At 44.9% G+C, this 14,750-nt stretch overlaps 1 protein-coding gene across 7 annotated transcripts in view; it reads left to right on the forward strand.

Moving 5' to 3' along the window:
• Positions 1–14,750, forward strand: part of DUS2 (dihydrouridine synthase 2) — a 49,665-nt gene that overhangs the window by 24,340 nt on the left and 10,575 nt on the right. For 5 of the 7 annotated variants that reach the window (XM_059383608.1, XM_059383609.1, XM_059383607.1 and 2 more), the window contains 5 exons: positions 2,539–2,630; positions 3,126–3,169; positions 4,330–4,390; positions 8,479–8,526; positions 14,599–14,664. In XM_059383608.1, the coding sequence (XP_059239591.1) occupies positions 2,539–2,630; positions 3,126–3,169; positions 4,330–4,390; positions 8,479–8,526; positions 14,599–14,664 (311 nt within the window). Of the gene's footprint in view, positions 1–1,874; positions 1,951–2,538; positions 2,631–3,125; positions 3,170–4,329; positions 4,391–8,478; positions 8,527–14,598; positions 14,665–14,750 lie in introns of all 7 variants that reach the window. The other 2 variants (XM_059383613.1, XM_059383612.1) reach the window with 2 other exon arrangements.

Here is a 14,750-nt window from a genome sequence, read left to right on the forward strand (position 1 = left end):
ACCTTCCACCCACAGGCTTGCAGGCTTAGAAATTAACGGGTTTCATAGTAGAGAAGTGGCCTTAAAAGCCTTGGGGTCAGGGTGGCTTCAGCATTGTTCTTGGTCCTGCCACTCTCTAGCTGTGACTTTGGGCAAGTCATATGACTTCTCTGCCTCCATTTCTTTAGCTGTAAAATGAAAATCAGAACCCCTGCTTTACTTAAATCATAGAATTGGAGTGAGAATCAGTAAGATAAGGTGCATGTAAGTACTTTGCAATAGAAATGGTTGTGCTAAATTGTGGTTTTGCTTCTGCTTTATTGATGAGGCTGATTCTGCTTTGCTTAGAGTTGTGTTGTTTGAGGTTTTTGAAATGTATACACATTTGTGAAATCTTAATATCAGTTCACCAGAAGTTATGACTCAATTTTGTCTTTAATTGTTTTAGATTTATATTTTTTGTTAAGAGAAGACCCACATACAGACCCACATAACCTAGAAGATACAAATCCCCCCAATCTCTTATTTGAAGAAGTAATCACTAAGAGGAATAATACATGATTTTTACATGTATAGTAAAGCATGTATATAAAAAAAAGAGCATGTTTCTGTATATGCCCTTCCTTGGGATCATGCTCTGCATATTTTGCCCCTTACTTTTTTTTTTTTTTTTAAGATTTTATTTATTTTATTTGACAGACAGCGATCACAAGTAGGTAGAGAGGCAGGCAGAGAGAGAGGAGGAAGCAGGCTCCCTGCTGAGCAGAGAGCCCGATGTGGGGGTCAATCCCAGGACCCTGGGATCATGACCTGAGCCGAAGGCAGAGGCTTTAACCCACTGAGCCACCCAGGTGCTCCTAAAGACTTTATTTATTTTACAGAGAGAGAGAGAGAGACAGCAGGAGAGGGAACACAAGCAGGAGGGGTGGGAGAGGGGGAAGCAGGCTTTGCATCGAGCAGGGACCCCGATGCAGGCCTCAATCCCAGGACCCTGGGATCATGACCTGAGCCGAAGGCAAACGCTTAACGACTGAGCCACCCAGGCGCCCTTGCCCCTTACCTTTTTTTCCTAGGACTTTTTCCCATATTGGTACCTACAGGTAACTATGTTGGAATTGATTTCATCAGTGCTTTTAACGGGGTTTCCAGTATTTCGCTATTATTTATAAAAGATAAACACACTGTTTTTGTGGTTCTTCTCTCAGACTTCCTCCTGCCAGTCATGAGCCTGTGCTGCTGGAATTCACTTCCATTGCCTCTACCAACCTGTCACCACTCGGCCCCTCCCTTTTTCATCTTCTAATCTGTTTAGTGCTGGGTTGATAATAACAGCTTCCATTTATGGAAGTGCTTTATGTGTATTAAAATTTCATTTATTTCTCAGAATAAATGCACAGGATAGGCGTCGTGTCCCATCTGCCATGTTGGATCTCTTTCATGTGACAGTCATCTTTGAAAACTAATAATGGTAGCATGTACTGTGGAGCTTTATTATGAAGAACATATGAAATTCTTGTTATTTGCAGTAGTTATGTTCTATAAAGTTGCTTCAAACACCAAATTAGCGAATACTGAACTGTTGCCCTCAGGGGAAATATGAGCGAGCCTCGGGTCACAACATTGTCACTAACAGATCAGTACATAACCTTGTTTTGTGTGTGTTTCTATTTAAACTTTGAACTCACAGACAGCAGTACTCTAATTTCATGTTTGAACAAAGGTTGTTTAACGTGGATTTTCTCCCTAAGGCACCTTACACCCTTCTTGTGCTTAGGAGCCCTAGATAGCACTTTGGCTCTGTGCTTGCAGCCATTTTCAACAGTGAGAGCAACAAAAGCAAATGAAAAAAAAAAAAAAGACATGAAGTATGCTATCATATGGACACTTATTTACAGTGTGAGCAGTATGAGAGCTGAGACAAGAAGGTAGAGCCTCGCCTTGTTTGACTTCAGCTGGGAAGGCATGCATCAGGTGACTGACTTTTTTTGCAGTTCTGCGTATGTCTGTGAATGACCACGAAAATGCCATGAGTGTTGATTTTGGGGTTACAGATACGTTTTGGCAAGCAGGCAAATTTGCAAGTACGTATGTGCACATAATGAGGGTTGACTGTGATGTAGGAATCTGCACTTGCAATCCCCAGCAATTAATTAAGAAACAGCAATTTTCCTCAACTTCAGAGTGACCTGTGGGAAAATTTGGGCTGAATCTGAAACACAGACAAGGTTCTACATATGTACATTTTTTTTTACAGCGGTTTAAAAATTATGCAATATAAACACTGCATAAAATGGAAATGCATAAAATATAAGCATGCAGTGTGACAGATAACTGGAAAGCAACCAGCGTGTAACTCCTGTCACCTCAGTCAGGGACTAGGACATCACCTGCACCTTGGAGACCTCCATGTGCACACTGGCTTCTTTAAAGAATTGTTACTTCCAGTATCCCTTTTTCCCCTTCAAAGTGATATTTTTGTTGTGTTTTCTTGCAGGGATTAGAGCTAGGTTGAACTTGCTTCTTCACGGGGTGGCCCGGCGTGTCTGTGTTTTCTTGCAGAGGTGCTCAGCACAGTGGACTTTGTTGCCCCTGATGACCGGGTAGTCTTCCGCACCTGCGAAAGAGAACAGAGCCGGGTTGTCTTCCAGATGGTATGAGATCACCGGGGGGTGAGTGCCCTCTCAAGGGTTACTCATCCTTCAGTGCCTGGGCTCCATTGCTTAGTGATGGTTCTCTGAGACTCTGCTTTAATGTTTTCCAAAGAGTTGTTCATGAGTGTTCACACTGTTGGAGACCGTTAAAGGAAATCAAGCTTTGGCACCCTGTGACATGCCTCTGGGGTCAAATATAACTCCCTTTGTTGTAGGAATTGTCTGTTTGGCATGACTTCTATATTTTTAACCCAATAAAACTGGTTATTCGGTTCATGTTTTTTGTTTTTGTACAGTCTGTATATTTCCCAGAGAAATAAAACTAGGTTTCCTCAAGAGCAGTTAATTTACATTAGTCTCGTAATGACTCTATAGTGCTCTTCTCTCACTTTGGGCATTTCTTAGTACTTTTTCAGAAATAGGTTCTGCATGAAATTTACGTTTTTAAAAAAATGGTAATAACAACGGATAGACATGTCTATCTTTTGTTCCCAGGGGACTTCAGATGCAGAGCGAGCCCTTGCTGTGGCCAGACTTGTGTAAGTTCTTCCCTTGTTGGGGCTGCCTCTGCCTCTCCTGTGGGCTGGGGAGCTTTACTATTTCTGGTGACCTTGGAGGGGAGCACCTTATGTTTCTTAGTGTTCTACCTTCTCTTTCCAGGTTAAGAGTGTCTGGTTTTTTTTCCCCTCTGTTTTGGCATCTGAGGGCTGGCCTGGGACTCCTGTACCCATTGTACCCACATCCCAGATAATCTCTGTTCAGGCCACTCTTCTTTAGTGTTTATTCATGAAGCTCTCTTCCCAGGGATTCTTGTGACTATGAGCCCTAAGGTTTTGAGTCTCATGAAGTGTAGGTAAGGGTTATTGCTCCTTAAATTAATGAAGGCAGAAGAGTAATGCGGTTAAGGAGATGGGCTTTGGAGTTAGACAGACCTGGGTTGGATTTCTGGGTTGCTGCTTGCTGAGTGACCTTACATAAGTTACTGACCATACTTCAACCAGGAGAACTTAGTTTCCTTATCTAGGAAATGAGACCGGTAGTACTACCTACCTCTGGCATTATAGGTGACGGTAAGTGAGATAATGCATGTAAATGTCTTCACAGTATGTGGCATGTAGTGAGTGATTAATTTAGCTATTAATTACTTTAGTGCTGGGAAGGAATTCAGGCATTAACTACAGACTGTTAACTTTATACACACCAGAAGATGAGCTAACGGTTCTTTCCATATCTGAAAATTGTTTGGAGTAAGCCAGCTGTGCAGCCCAGCAAGCAAAGGCACTCCTGTAGCTTCTTCTAGAGCCAGTGGTCTGGGAAGGTGCTCTTGTACTCCTGTCACTTCTGTGTGTTGACAAATGGCTTTTAATACCCCAGTCAGAACTGGAACTCTGGGATCAAGTTCAGTGGGGCTGTCCCTCATTATTTGGATTATCTGATATAATTCCCAAGTATCAAGGTCTGCTACAACTAGTCCTTTGTAGGTATTTGCACACAGTATGCTCTTCCTCTTGAACTCTTCTTGGGGAAGGCAATTGTACATTTCAGAGACCAGTTTTTTCACCTTCTGTCACTGAGGGTTGGTATATTTAATAGGGCCAGGGTAATGTAAGAGGTTCATGAGCACAGATCCATGCCTTTAACTCTAAATTCTCTCCTAAAGTTGGATCTTTATTATCTTTTCTACTTCATGTTTTCCCAGGGAAAATGATGTGGCTGGTATTGATGTAAACATGGGCTGTCCAAAAGAGTATTCCACCAAGGTAAACTGATTTCCTTATATGCCTTACAAATGTAGGGTACAGAGTAAAGGCAACTAACAAGACGTTACCTGACTGTGGACTAAATCCTGTACTAGAAGGAGAAAATGCTCAAAAGGTTATTCTTAGGTCCACTGCCAAAATTGGATTATGGACCATAGAAGATTAGCTTAAAATATTGTATCAGTATAACTTTTGAAGTTGATAATTCTTCTATGGTTTTGTTAGAATATCTCTATTCTTTTTTTTTTTTTTTTTTAAGTTTTTTTTTTAGGGGCACCTGGGTGACTCAGTCACTTAAACATCTGCCCTCAGCTCAGGTCATGATCCCAGGGTCCTGGGATCGAGTCCCATATTGGCTCCCTGCTCAGCATGCTTCCATGTGTACACTTAAAAAAATAAATAAATAAACAAAAATAAAGATTTAAAAAAAATTTTTAGTATTTTATTTTAGAGAAAGAGAGAGAGCAGGGGAGGGGGAGGTGTAGCAGAGGGAGAGAGAGAATCCTAAGCAGTTTCCACGCCCAGTGGAGAGCCCAATGTGGGCTTGTTCTCACAACCCTGAGATTATGACCTTAGTCCAAATCAAGAGTTGGATGTTCAACCAACTGAGCCACCCTGGTGCTCCTAAAGATTTTTTTTTTTTTTAGAATTTATCTATTTATATTAGAGGAAGAGAGTGAGAAAAAATGTATAGGGGGACGGGGAAGAGGAGAGGGAGAGGAGAATATCAAGCAGACCCTGCTGAGCGTGGAGCCAATGTGGGGCTTGATCCCATGACCCTGAGATCATAACCGAAGCTGAAATCAAGAGTCAGACACTTAACCAACTAAGCTACCCAGGCACCCTGTCCCTAAAGATTTTATTTTTAAGTAATCTCTATACCCAATATGGGGCTCAAACTCACAACCGTGAAACTGGAGTCACACATTCTACTGACTAAGCCAGTCAGGTGCCTCAAGAATATCTGTATTTTTAGAAAATAGACACAAATCCTTACTTGTAAAGGCTATGATGCAATGTGACTTACTTGTAAACGCTTCAGGAAAAATTTTATTTGCATACACATACATACCTAAATAAACACAAAGCACTCAAGCCTGAGTAATTAATGATGTAAACGTTAAAAGAAAAAATTATGAACAGGGTTTTTTTCTTGAATAAAACTGAGATATACTTTAAAAAAAATAGAGGATGCAATGCTTGTGTTCCCTTTGTCATTATCAGAAGATCAGAGCAGAGTGTGGGGGCAGCTCGGAAAAAGGAGTAGAAAGGCAGCCCTTAAACGGAGTATCTTCTAGGGAAATGTGGTCCTTGATATGACCTGGGACCCTGCAGGCAGAGGGAGTGGATGAGCAGGGGCCCGGCAAGGCCAGGATGTGGCAGAGGCAGAGAACCTTGATTTGACTCGAGAGTTGGGGAGTAGAAGACAAAGAGGAAGCAGAGGAGCACAGGATTGAAAATCTTGGTTAGGGACAGATTAGCTGAACTTGGACTTCTTTTTCTTTTCTTTTCTTTTTTAAGATTTTATTTATTTATTTGACAGAGATCACAAGTAGGCAGAGAGGCAGGCAGAGAGAGAGGGGGAAGCAGGCTCCCTGCTGAGCAGAGAGCCCAATGCAGGGTTTGATCCCAGGACCCTGAGATCATGACCTGAGCCAAAGGCAGAGGCTTAACCCACTGAGCCACCCAGGTGCCCCCGAACTTGGACTTCCGATATTTCTAGCCTTTTGGAACAGAGGAGCCATATGATCAGAAACTTAGTTTCCTTCCCCAGGGGAAACTAGACTAGTTTCTTTGTGTGTCTTTCCAAATATATTCTGTGATAGAAATACTAATTTAAAAGCCAGGTCTGGTAGATTCGAGTGGAAATGGGCTAGGGGTAGGGACCTGGATTTAGATGAGTATCCTGGGTCCGTAGCGGAGACTGAGGATGGAGAGAGGAGAAGTGAAGCTGGAGCAGCATTTGATAGGGCCTTGGGTGGCAGCTGACTAGACTGGGTGTGGGGAGGTGGGGTGAGTGTTGGGTAGAGGGAGGAAAGACCAGCACAGCAGCCAGGAGGACAGTTTGTCTTCAACGTGATTGGGACTGCTGGAGGAAGAGTGTGTTTGGGGCAAGTAACAAGGACAGCTTCAGGTTGGCTGCATGTGAGGCACCAGAAGGAGTCCTGTGGGGCTGCCGCTGAGAAGCTTATCACAGGATGTGTGGTCAGGGTCTGCAGTGTAGACATAGCAGGTGTTCCCCTGGGTCCACTGCCCAGAGTTAGCCCCTCTGCTCCCTGGAGTTGCATGGCTTGGGGGCTTTGGCTTTAGGCCAGGAGGCAAAAGATTACTTGAAGCGAAGGCTTTTTGGATACTTGAAAACCACAGGGCCTTGTAGACAGTTATTTCAAGGAATTACGGAGGTTTGAAATTGCTGATGAGGAGTGGAAAACTTGGGACCTTGTTTTGCCATCTTCTAATTACTCCTTTGTGCTTCTGAGATATGTAAGGAACAGAGTTTAAATTATTGGTGTAATTAATCTCCCTGATACATTGTGGGATGGAAAAGTAAGGAGCCAAATTAGATGCTGTATACCACCATTTATATATGAACGATGAGGGATGGATGTTTACATATGTTTACATTTCTCTTCATAGAATATATTTGGAAAGACACACAAGAAACTAGTGACACTGGTTTTCCCTGGGGAAGGAAACCAAGTTTTTATTTGGTTTGGCATAAGGAATAAATTCTCACTGTAGGGGTGCTCCTCAAAATAGCTAACATCTGGCACGGCACTGGCCCCGACCAGTCAGAACAGATACTACCAGTATGCTATACCAGTACATAGCCCGTGAAGAGCCACCCTCTTCTCTTCTCATGGTTCAAAAACTGAAGCTTTATAAAAGGTACAAATTGAAAAGTTTTCCATTTCTTAGGGAAGGAGAGTTCTTACTTTTTACCTTTTGAACCTTTAACATTTTTAATGTGTTACGTATTCAAAAACAGCAAATAAGTTAAATAGGAAGGAAGGGAGGGAGGAAATACGAATGGACAAAGCCATTGTTGTGGAAGGCCTGGATTTTAGATCCTGTGATTCCAGAAGGAAAGGCTGTGACTGTGTGTGAGGTGGACGGACGGGGCCAGGGTGAGTGGCTCCTCTGCCTTCCCAGTTTCCTCTGACATACAGGCTCCGGCTGGCCAAGTCTGCGGTGGTTCTGGGTCCTCCGATTCTAATCTGTCATCCTTAAAAATGAAATTAAGCTGTAATAAGTGAACATCAAACTTCTGAGCACATCCTGTGAGCTTTCATCAGTATGCAGTCTATGTGCTGACAAAGGATTTATTTATTGGATTTGTTTTTCTCCCTTTACCTCATTTTTTAATGGGTTCATCTTTGGAAAGGTCCTCCCTTTCCCCGACTGTTAAAGTAGTTCATTCCGTTGTCCAGAACTTGGTGAAAGCATAAAAAAAAAAAAGACTAGTCATCAATAATCCCACCATCAAGAGGCAGCTACTGTTGTTAAGGTCAAGATTTAAGTGGCTCCTTTGGTTGTTGGTTTCCACTAGCTGGGGCTTTTGCTAGAGCTTGACATTGGTCTGGAGCATTGTTGCTGGCAGGGAAGAAGAGCCTGGCCAAGATTTGCTGATTATGTTCCTCTGAGTGGCTTTGCTGGCGGTGACGGTACCAAAACAAGTGTTGGGAGGATAGGACAAAGGCATATTCGATCCCATTCCAGAGGGAAAAGGATTCATTGCCTTCTTAAGGGCTTGCCATATTGTGGGGTTTCGTTTATTAAGACTCTAAGACCCTGGGTAGAGAATGGGCACTCCTGAGAAACAATTTTTGTGGCACCCACTTGTAGATGGATCTGTGGGTTTTGCAAAGAGGATCAGAGTGATGACTTTTAGTACTCATCCAACTCTGATCTCTGACATTATGGGCCTGGATGCTGCTTCCTCCTGCTTGACTAGAAGTGCTGATTGCCGGTGAAACTTGGCTGTGAGTGCCGGGGTGGTGCCCGCTTGCCACACCACATTGCCATCCCACGGGGAAGGGAGCACCCTCCTCCAGCTATAAGAAGACCCTCTGTGTGCTTTTCCTTAGGGAGGAATGGGAGCTGCTCTGCTATCAGACCCTGACAAGATTGAGAAGGTAAGTCCTGCAGAAGTGCAAGCAGAGGTCCTTAAACGTGCCTGGGAACTAGAGTCATCTGGAACACATATCCACCCTCACTGCTGCCACCCCCAATCCCCGGCCAAGATTTAGTGAATCAGTTAATCCACCTGGAAATTTTTTTTTTTTTTTTTGAAAAAATTTTTTTTAAGATGTATTTATTTGAGAGGCACCTGGGTGGCTCAGTTAAGCATCTGCCGTTGGCTCAGGTCCTGATCCCAGGGTCCAAGGATCAAGCCCCACATCAGGCTCCTTGTTCAGTGGAGAGTCTGCTTCTCCCTCTCCCCCTGCTTGTGCTCTCTCTCCCTCACTCACTCTCTCTGTGTCAAAAAAAAAGAAAAAAAAATCTTTAATAAAAGATTTATTGGGACGCCTGAGTGGCTCAGTTGGTTGAGCAGCTGCCTTTGGCTCAGGTCATGATCCCAGCATCCTGGGATCGAGTCCTGCATCGGGCTCCTTGCTCAGCGGGGAGCCTGCTTCTCTCTCTCACTCTGCCTGCCACTCTGTCTGCCTGTGCTCGCTCTTTCTCTCTCTCTCTGACAAATAAATAAATAAAATCTTAAAAAAAAAAAAAAGATTTATTGGGGCACCTGGGTGGCTCAGTGGGTTAAAGCCTCTGCCTTCAGCTCAGGTCATGATCCCAGGGTCCTGGGATTGAGCCCCACATCAGGCTCTCTGCTCAGCAGGAGGCCTGCTTCCCTCCTTCCCCCTCTCTCTCTCTCTGTCTGCCTGCCTCTCTGCCTATTTGTGATCTCTGTCTGTCAAATAAATAAATAAGATCTTTAAAAAAAAAAAATTTATTTGAGAGAGAGCACGTGGGCGGGAGGGACAGAGGGAGAGAGAATCTAAAGCGGACACTCTGTGTTGAGTGCGGAGCAGTACAGGGCTTGATCTCACAACCCGGAGATCATGACCTGAACTGAAACCAAGAGTTGGTTGCTTAACTAACTGCACCACCCAGGCACCACTCCCACCTTTTTTTAAAGTAAGCTCTGTGTCCACCGCAAGGCTTGAACTCATGACCCTGAGATTCAGAGTTGCATGCTCTACTGACTGAGTCAGCCAGGTGCCCCAGGAGTCTGGGAAATTTTCAAAAGGCTTCTCAGTCACTGTGATGTACAGCCAGCTTTGGGAACCCCTGAGCGAGCATACAGCAGCCTTGGAGTTCCTCAAAAGTTCAGGGCTTAGGAACATGTGGACTGAGAGCTGGGGCCTTGAGGAGTATTTAGAACCTCCTCTGTGTGACCTGTGTCCCTTCTGAGAAGCTCATGAGAGCATATGCCAGGCTACGTGTGGTCTGTGGACAGACTCAGTGGCGTTGGGGGTGGGGATGGCCTCTCCCAGGGGGCTTGCAACAGTGGGTCTCCTCCCTCCTGGTAGAGTCTGCCAGCAGCTTTGAGAGCCATCAGGCCAGTGTCATGTGAGGCAAGCTGTACTTGGTCACCTCTGGTCCCCTTCCCTTGGCGATTCCAAAGACCAGGTTTATGAGGCCCTGCAGACAGGTGGGCTTTTGTCACCCGTGTTGGGAGTTGCCAGGGCCTGTGTGACATTTTCTGCTACACCATACATACTTTTTACTTTTTTCTCAGTCCTCAGCTTTCTGTTTGTTGCTCCTCTTAGCTCCTTTGTTTTCATTCTCCATTCCCAGCCCCCTGTCTGGGCTTTAAGCCTCCTAGTGGCTCCCACAGGCTAGAGCAGCAAGGACTAACGCGCCACTAAATAGAAGCTGCAGGTATCTGTGCTGGCTGCTCTGCAGCAGCTCGACCGTGTGTACTCCTCTAGCCCTGCTGTCTTTGGGATCTAGGAAGACCAGTGTGTTGACGGCTTTGCTGCCTTTCCATTTTTCCCATGTGCAGATAGGTGCAAGTATATATATCTATGTATATTCAATTTGTTCCTCCAACCCCTTGACGTAGACAGGGGAGACATTTGTTAATGTCTGTTTGATCAAGAATAATAAAACTATGGGGTGCCTGGGTGGCTCAGTGGGTTAAGCCGCTGCCTACGGCTCGGGTCATGATCTCGGGGTCCTGGGATCGAGTCCCACATGGGGCTCTCTGCTCTGCGGGGAGCCTGCTTCCTCCTCTCTCTCTCTCTGCCTGCCTCTCTGCCTACTTGTGATCTCTGTCTGTCAAATAAATAAATAAAATCTTAAAAATAAAAAAAAGAACCTCATTTTTAGACTATAGTTAGTAATATCTCTCTTCACCCCTGCCCAAGATTTCCTGGGCCCCTCTGGCTGCCCAGGGCATTCCCCTGTGCATGGTACACTGGGGCTATGACTAACAGTTGGTAGGGCCAGGACTTGAACTCAGTTCCCAGTGATTCCCAAGCCTGTGCTCTCCCATCTTTTTTTCTACCCATTCTGCAACAACCAGGAGAGCTAAGAGTCTGCTTTTCCTGAGTCAGCTAGGAGATCTAGTGAGACAAACCTGCCTGTGGGTAGATATGCAGTGTTATCTGTGTTATGAGCTTACCTCAGGTCCTTTTCCCTCACAGACTTTCAAACCACAAGACAGGTGGTCTGACTTTGATCTGGGAGAGTTGAGTCCAGCAGGGTTTCATGCTAGAGCCTAGCCAGAAGCAGTCTCTATTCACCCGGTCCCCTTAATGTGACCCTTTGCAGGTGGCTGGGGATTTTGATTACTAATTTCCTTCCTGATTCTGAACATGCACAAGAAAAAGAAAGTGCTTAGAGCTACTTGGATGAAATATGGCAAAGGAAGTTCTGTAGAACAGAACTGTATCAAACCAGCTGATGTTGTTTTAGTCACCAAATATCAGCAGATTCTAAGTCAGCACTAGCAAAGGAAACTTCCAGAGATGGTACTGTCAGCCTGAAGGACAGGACTAGAGGGAGAATTTTTATTGTGTCTCTCAGTGGATCTGGCAGTCGTCCACCCCACCCCATCCCTGCCCCACCAAAGGATAGTTGCCCCCTCAGGCCTGCCAGAGGACCACAGGCCCAGTCCACCACCTGGGGTGGCATCTGGGGATTTTCCTTCCTGCCAGTCCCTGGCATTTGTGCTTATTAGGCCAGTAGACCCTCTCTTGTCCGTGATCTGTCTACCTGCCTTGTCAGCCCAGCCTTTTGGTCTAGTGTCTTCTGGAGGGGTCAGTCTCTGCTTGGGCTGGAGAGAAAGCCCTCCTTGACTGGTTCTTGCGATCTGGCTCTCTGCTGCCCCCACTTGTCTGACCGCAAGTGGTCTGGGCATCCCCTGTGCTCTGCTGGCAATTCAGTTCTTGGAAGAGGGCTCTTGATCACCTTCCCTCCAACTTGCCTAGCCTGATTTTTTTTTTTTAAACATTATTATTTTAAAGTAATCTCTGTATACCCAGTGTGGGGCTTGAACTCGTGACCTCAAGATCAAGATTTGGATACTCTACAACTAAACCAGCCATGTGCCCTGAGTCTGAAATTTTTGACGAGGAAAGAATATAGCAGTGCGGCAGACGTTCATTGTTATCTGCATGTCTCTCGATCTCTGGTTCATATGTGATCTGACTCTTTCCTGTGTGACTTCTTGATCTTTCTTTGAAGTCCTTTGCAATCACTATGCAAATTAATACTTTTTAATGTGTTGAATATGTTGTCTTTCCTTTGCCAATTTCACTTCTGTGTATCCAGCTCGCCTAAAGAGAGGCACATGAGGAGAAAAAAAAAGAGAAAGAAATAGAGGCTCATGGGGGCGCCTGGGTGGCTCAGTGGATTAAGCCGCTGCCTTCGGCTCAGGTCATGATCTCAGGGTCCTGGGATTGAGTCCCGCATCGGGCTCTCTGCTCAGCAGGGAGCTTGCTTCCCTCTCTCTCTCTCTCTGGCTGCCTCTCTGTCTACTTGTGATTTCTCTCTGTCAAATAAATAAATGTTAAAAAAAAAAATAGAGGCTCATGAGGACAGGGTTCAGGCAGGACCTGTACAACCTTCCTGGCTCCCTCATTTGCCAGATCTTGGAACAGCACATGGAGAACATTGGTTTCAAGCAGGAAAGAAGCTTTCGGCCATGTCTTTTCAGTCAGAATGAGCCCTAGAATCACGTTGAGGAGGGAGGGTGTTAAGCTGAACCTCTAAAAAAATAAAAAAATAAAAAAAAGATTTTATTTATATGAGAGCGCAAACAAGCAGTGGGGAGGGGTAGAGGGAGAGGGAGAAGCAGACTCCCTGCTGATCAGGGAGTCCAATGCTGGACTCAATCCCAGGACCCCGGGGTCATGACCTGAACCAAAGGCAGACACTTAACTGACTGAGCGACCCAGGCACCCCAGACTGAACCTTTTTTAATAATTGGAAAGATTTGGGCGCCTGGGTGGCTCAGTGGGTTAAGCCGCTGCCTTCGGCTCAGGTCATGATCTCAGGGTCCTGGGATCGAGTCCTGCATCAGGCTCTCTGCTCAGCAGGGAGCCTGCTTCCCTCTCTCTCTCTCTGCCTGCCTCTCTATCTACTTGTGATTTCTCTCTGTGAAATAAATAAATAAAATCTTTAAAAAAAAATAAAATAAAATAATTGGAAAGATTTTATGGTTTTCCTGAGAAATTGATGTACATCACTCTGTAAGTTCAAGGCATACAAGCATGATGATTTGATTTACATATATTGTGAAGTGGTTACTACAGTAAGCTTACCTGTATTCTGTATCCCTCATCTCGTATGGATACAATAAAATGAAAATTAAAAAAACTCTTCTGAAACTAATGTCACATTGTGGGTCAACTGTACTTTAAGGATAAAAACAAAACTAAATGTGATGAGAACTCTTAGGATCTACACTTTTTTTTTTTTTAAGATTTGCTTGTTTATTTGTTTATTCATTTGAGACTCGGAGAAAGAGAATAAGCAGGGGAGAGAAGCAGGGGGAGAGGGAGAAGCAGACACCTCGCTGAGCCAGGAGCCCAATGTGGAGCTCGATCCCAGGACCCTGAGATCATGAGCTGAGCTGAAGGCAGATGCTTAAGCATCTGAGCCACTGAAGTGCCCCCAGATCTACTCTCTTAACAGCTTTCCCAGGTATCATACAGCAGTGTTAGCTGCAGGCATTATGTCGTACATTGTATGTTCATACCTTTTGACCACCTTCTCCAGCTCCCGCTCCGAACACCTCTGGTAACCATAAATCTGATTTCTTTTTCCAGTTTCTTTCCTTTTTATTAGATTCCTCATATAAGTGAGATCATACCGTATTTGTTTTTCTTTGGCTTATTTATTTATTTATTTATTTATTTGACAGACAGAGATCACAAGTAGGCAGAGAAGCAGGCAGAGAGAGATGAGGAAGCAGGCTACCCGCTGAGCAGAGAACCCGATGCGGGGCTCGATCCCATGACCCTGGGATCATGACCTGAGCCGAAAGCAGAGGCTTTAACCCACTGAGCCACCCAGGCACCCCTCTTTGGCTTATTTTTTTAAAAAAGATTTTATTTATATATTTGACAGAGATCACAAGTAGGCAGAGAGGCAGGCAGAGAGAGAGGGGGAAGCAGGCTCCCTGCTGAGCAGAGAGCCCAATTTCGGGGCTGGATCCCAGGACCCTGGGATCATGACCTGAGCTAAAGGCAGAGGCTTTAACCCACTGAGCCACCCAGGCGCCCCAACTCTCTGGCTTATTTTATTTAGCATAACACTTCAAGGTCCATCCGTGTTTCTTGCAAATGGTAGGATTTCCTCATTTCTTATGGCTGAATGACAGAGTCTTTTGAAAACACATATTCCTAAGCCCTGCTCACTTAGGGACCCATTTAGTAAGTACAGGGTGGAATCTAAGGTTCTGTATTTCTTAGGCTGTCCAGAAGATTCTGATGTTTACCTGGCAAAGGATTACTGTGTTCTACGTAGGTGTGCATGAAGATCCATTCATTCGTCCACTTACCAAACATATGCACACCATGGTGTACCAGGCAAGGGGCTTCTGGTGCGGGGGTGCTAGTGTAGGGAAGGAAGGACACATACATGTACATAGACTTGTCCATGCCATGGTGATGCACAGGTCTGTAGCACGGTTAAGTAGTATGAGCATTGTGGTTGTTTTTCCAGAATAGTTTGTGTTTTCCTCACTGCAGATCCTCAGCACTCTTGTCAAAGGGACACGCAGACCTGTGACCTGTAAGATTCGCATCCTGCCATCGGTAAGGATGGTGTTTTACATTTCAAGGTCCATTTTCTCTGGATGTGTTGATTTGGGGGGTGGTGAATGATTCTCCAGGAGCTGAAT

The sequence above is a fragment of the Mustela nigripes genome, chromosome 17 (assembly GCF_022355385.1).
Source record: "Mustela nigripes isolate SB6536 chromosome 17, MUSNIG.SB6536, whole genome shotgun sequence".
Lineage (NCBI taxonomy): Eukaryota > Metazoa > Chordata > Mammalia > Carnivora > Mustelidae > Mustela > Mustela nigripes.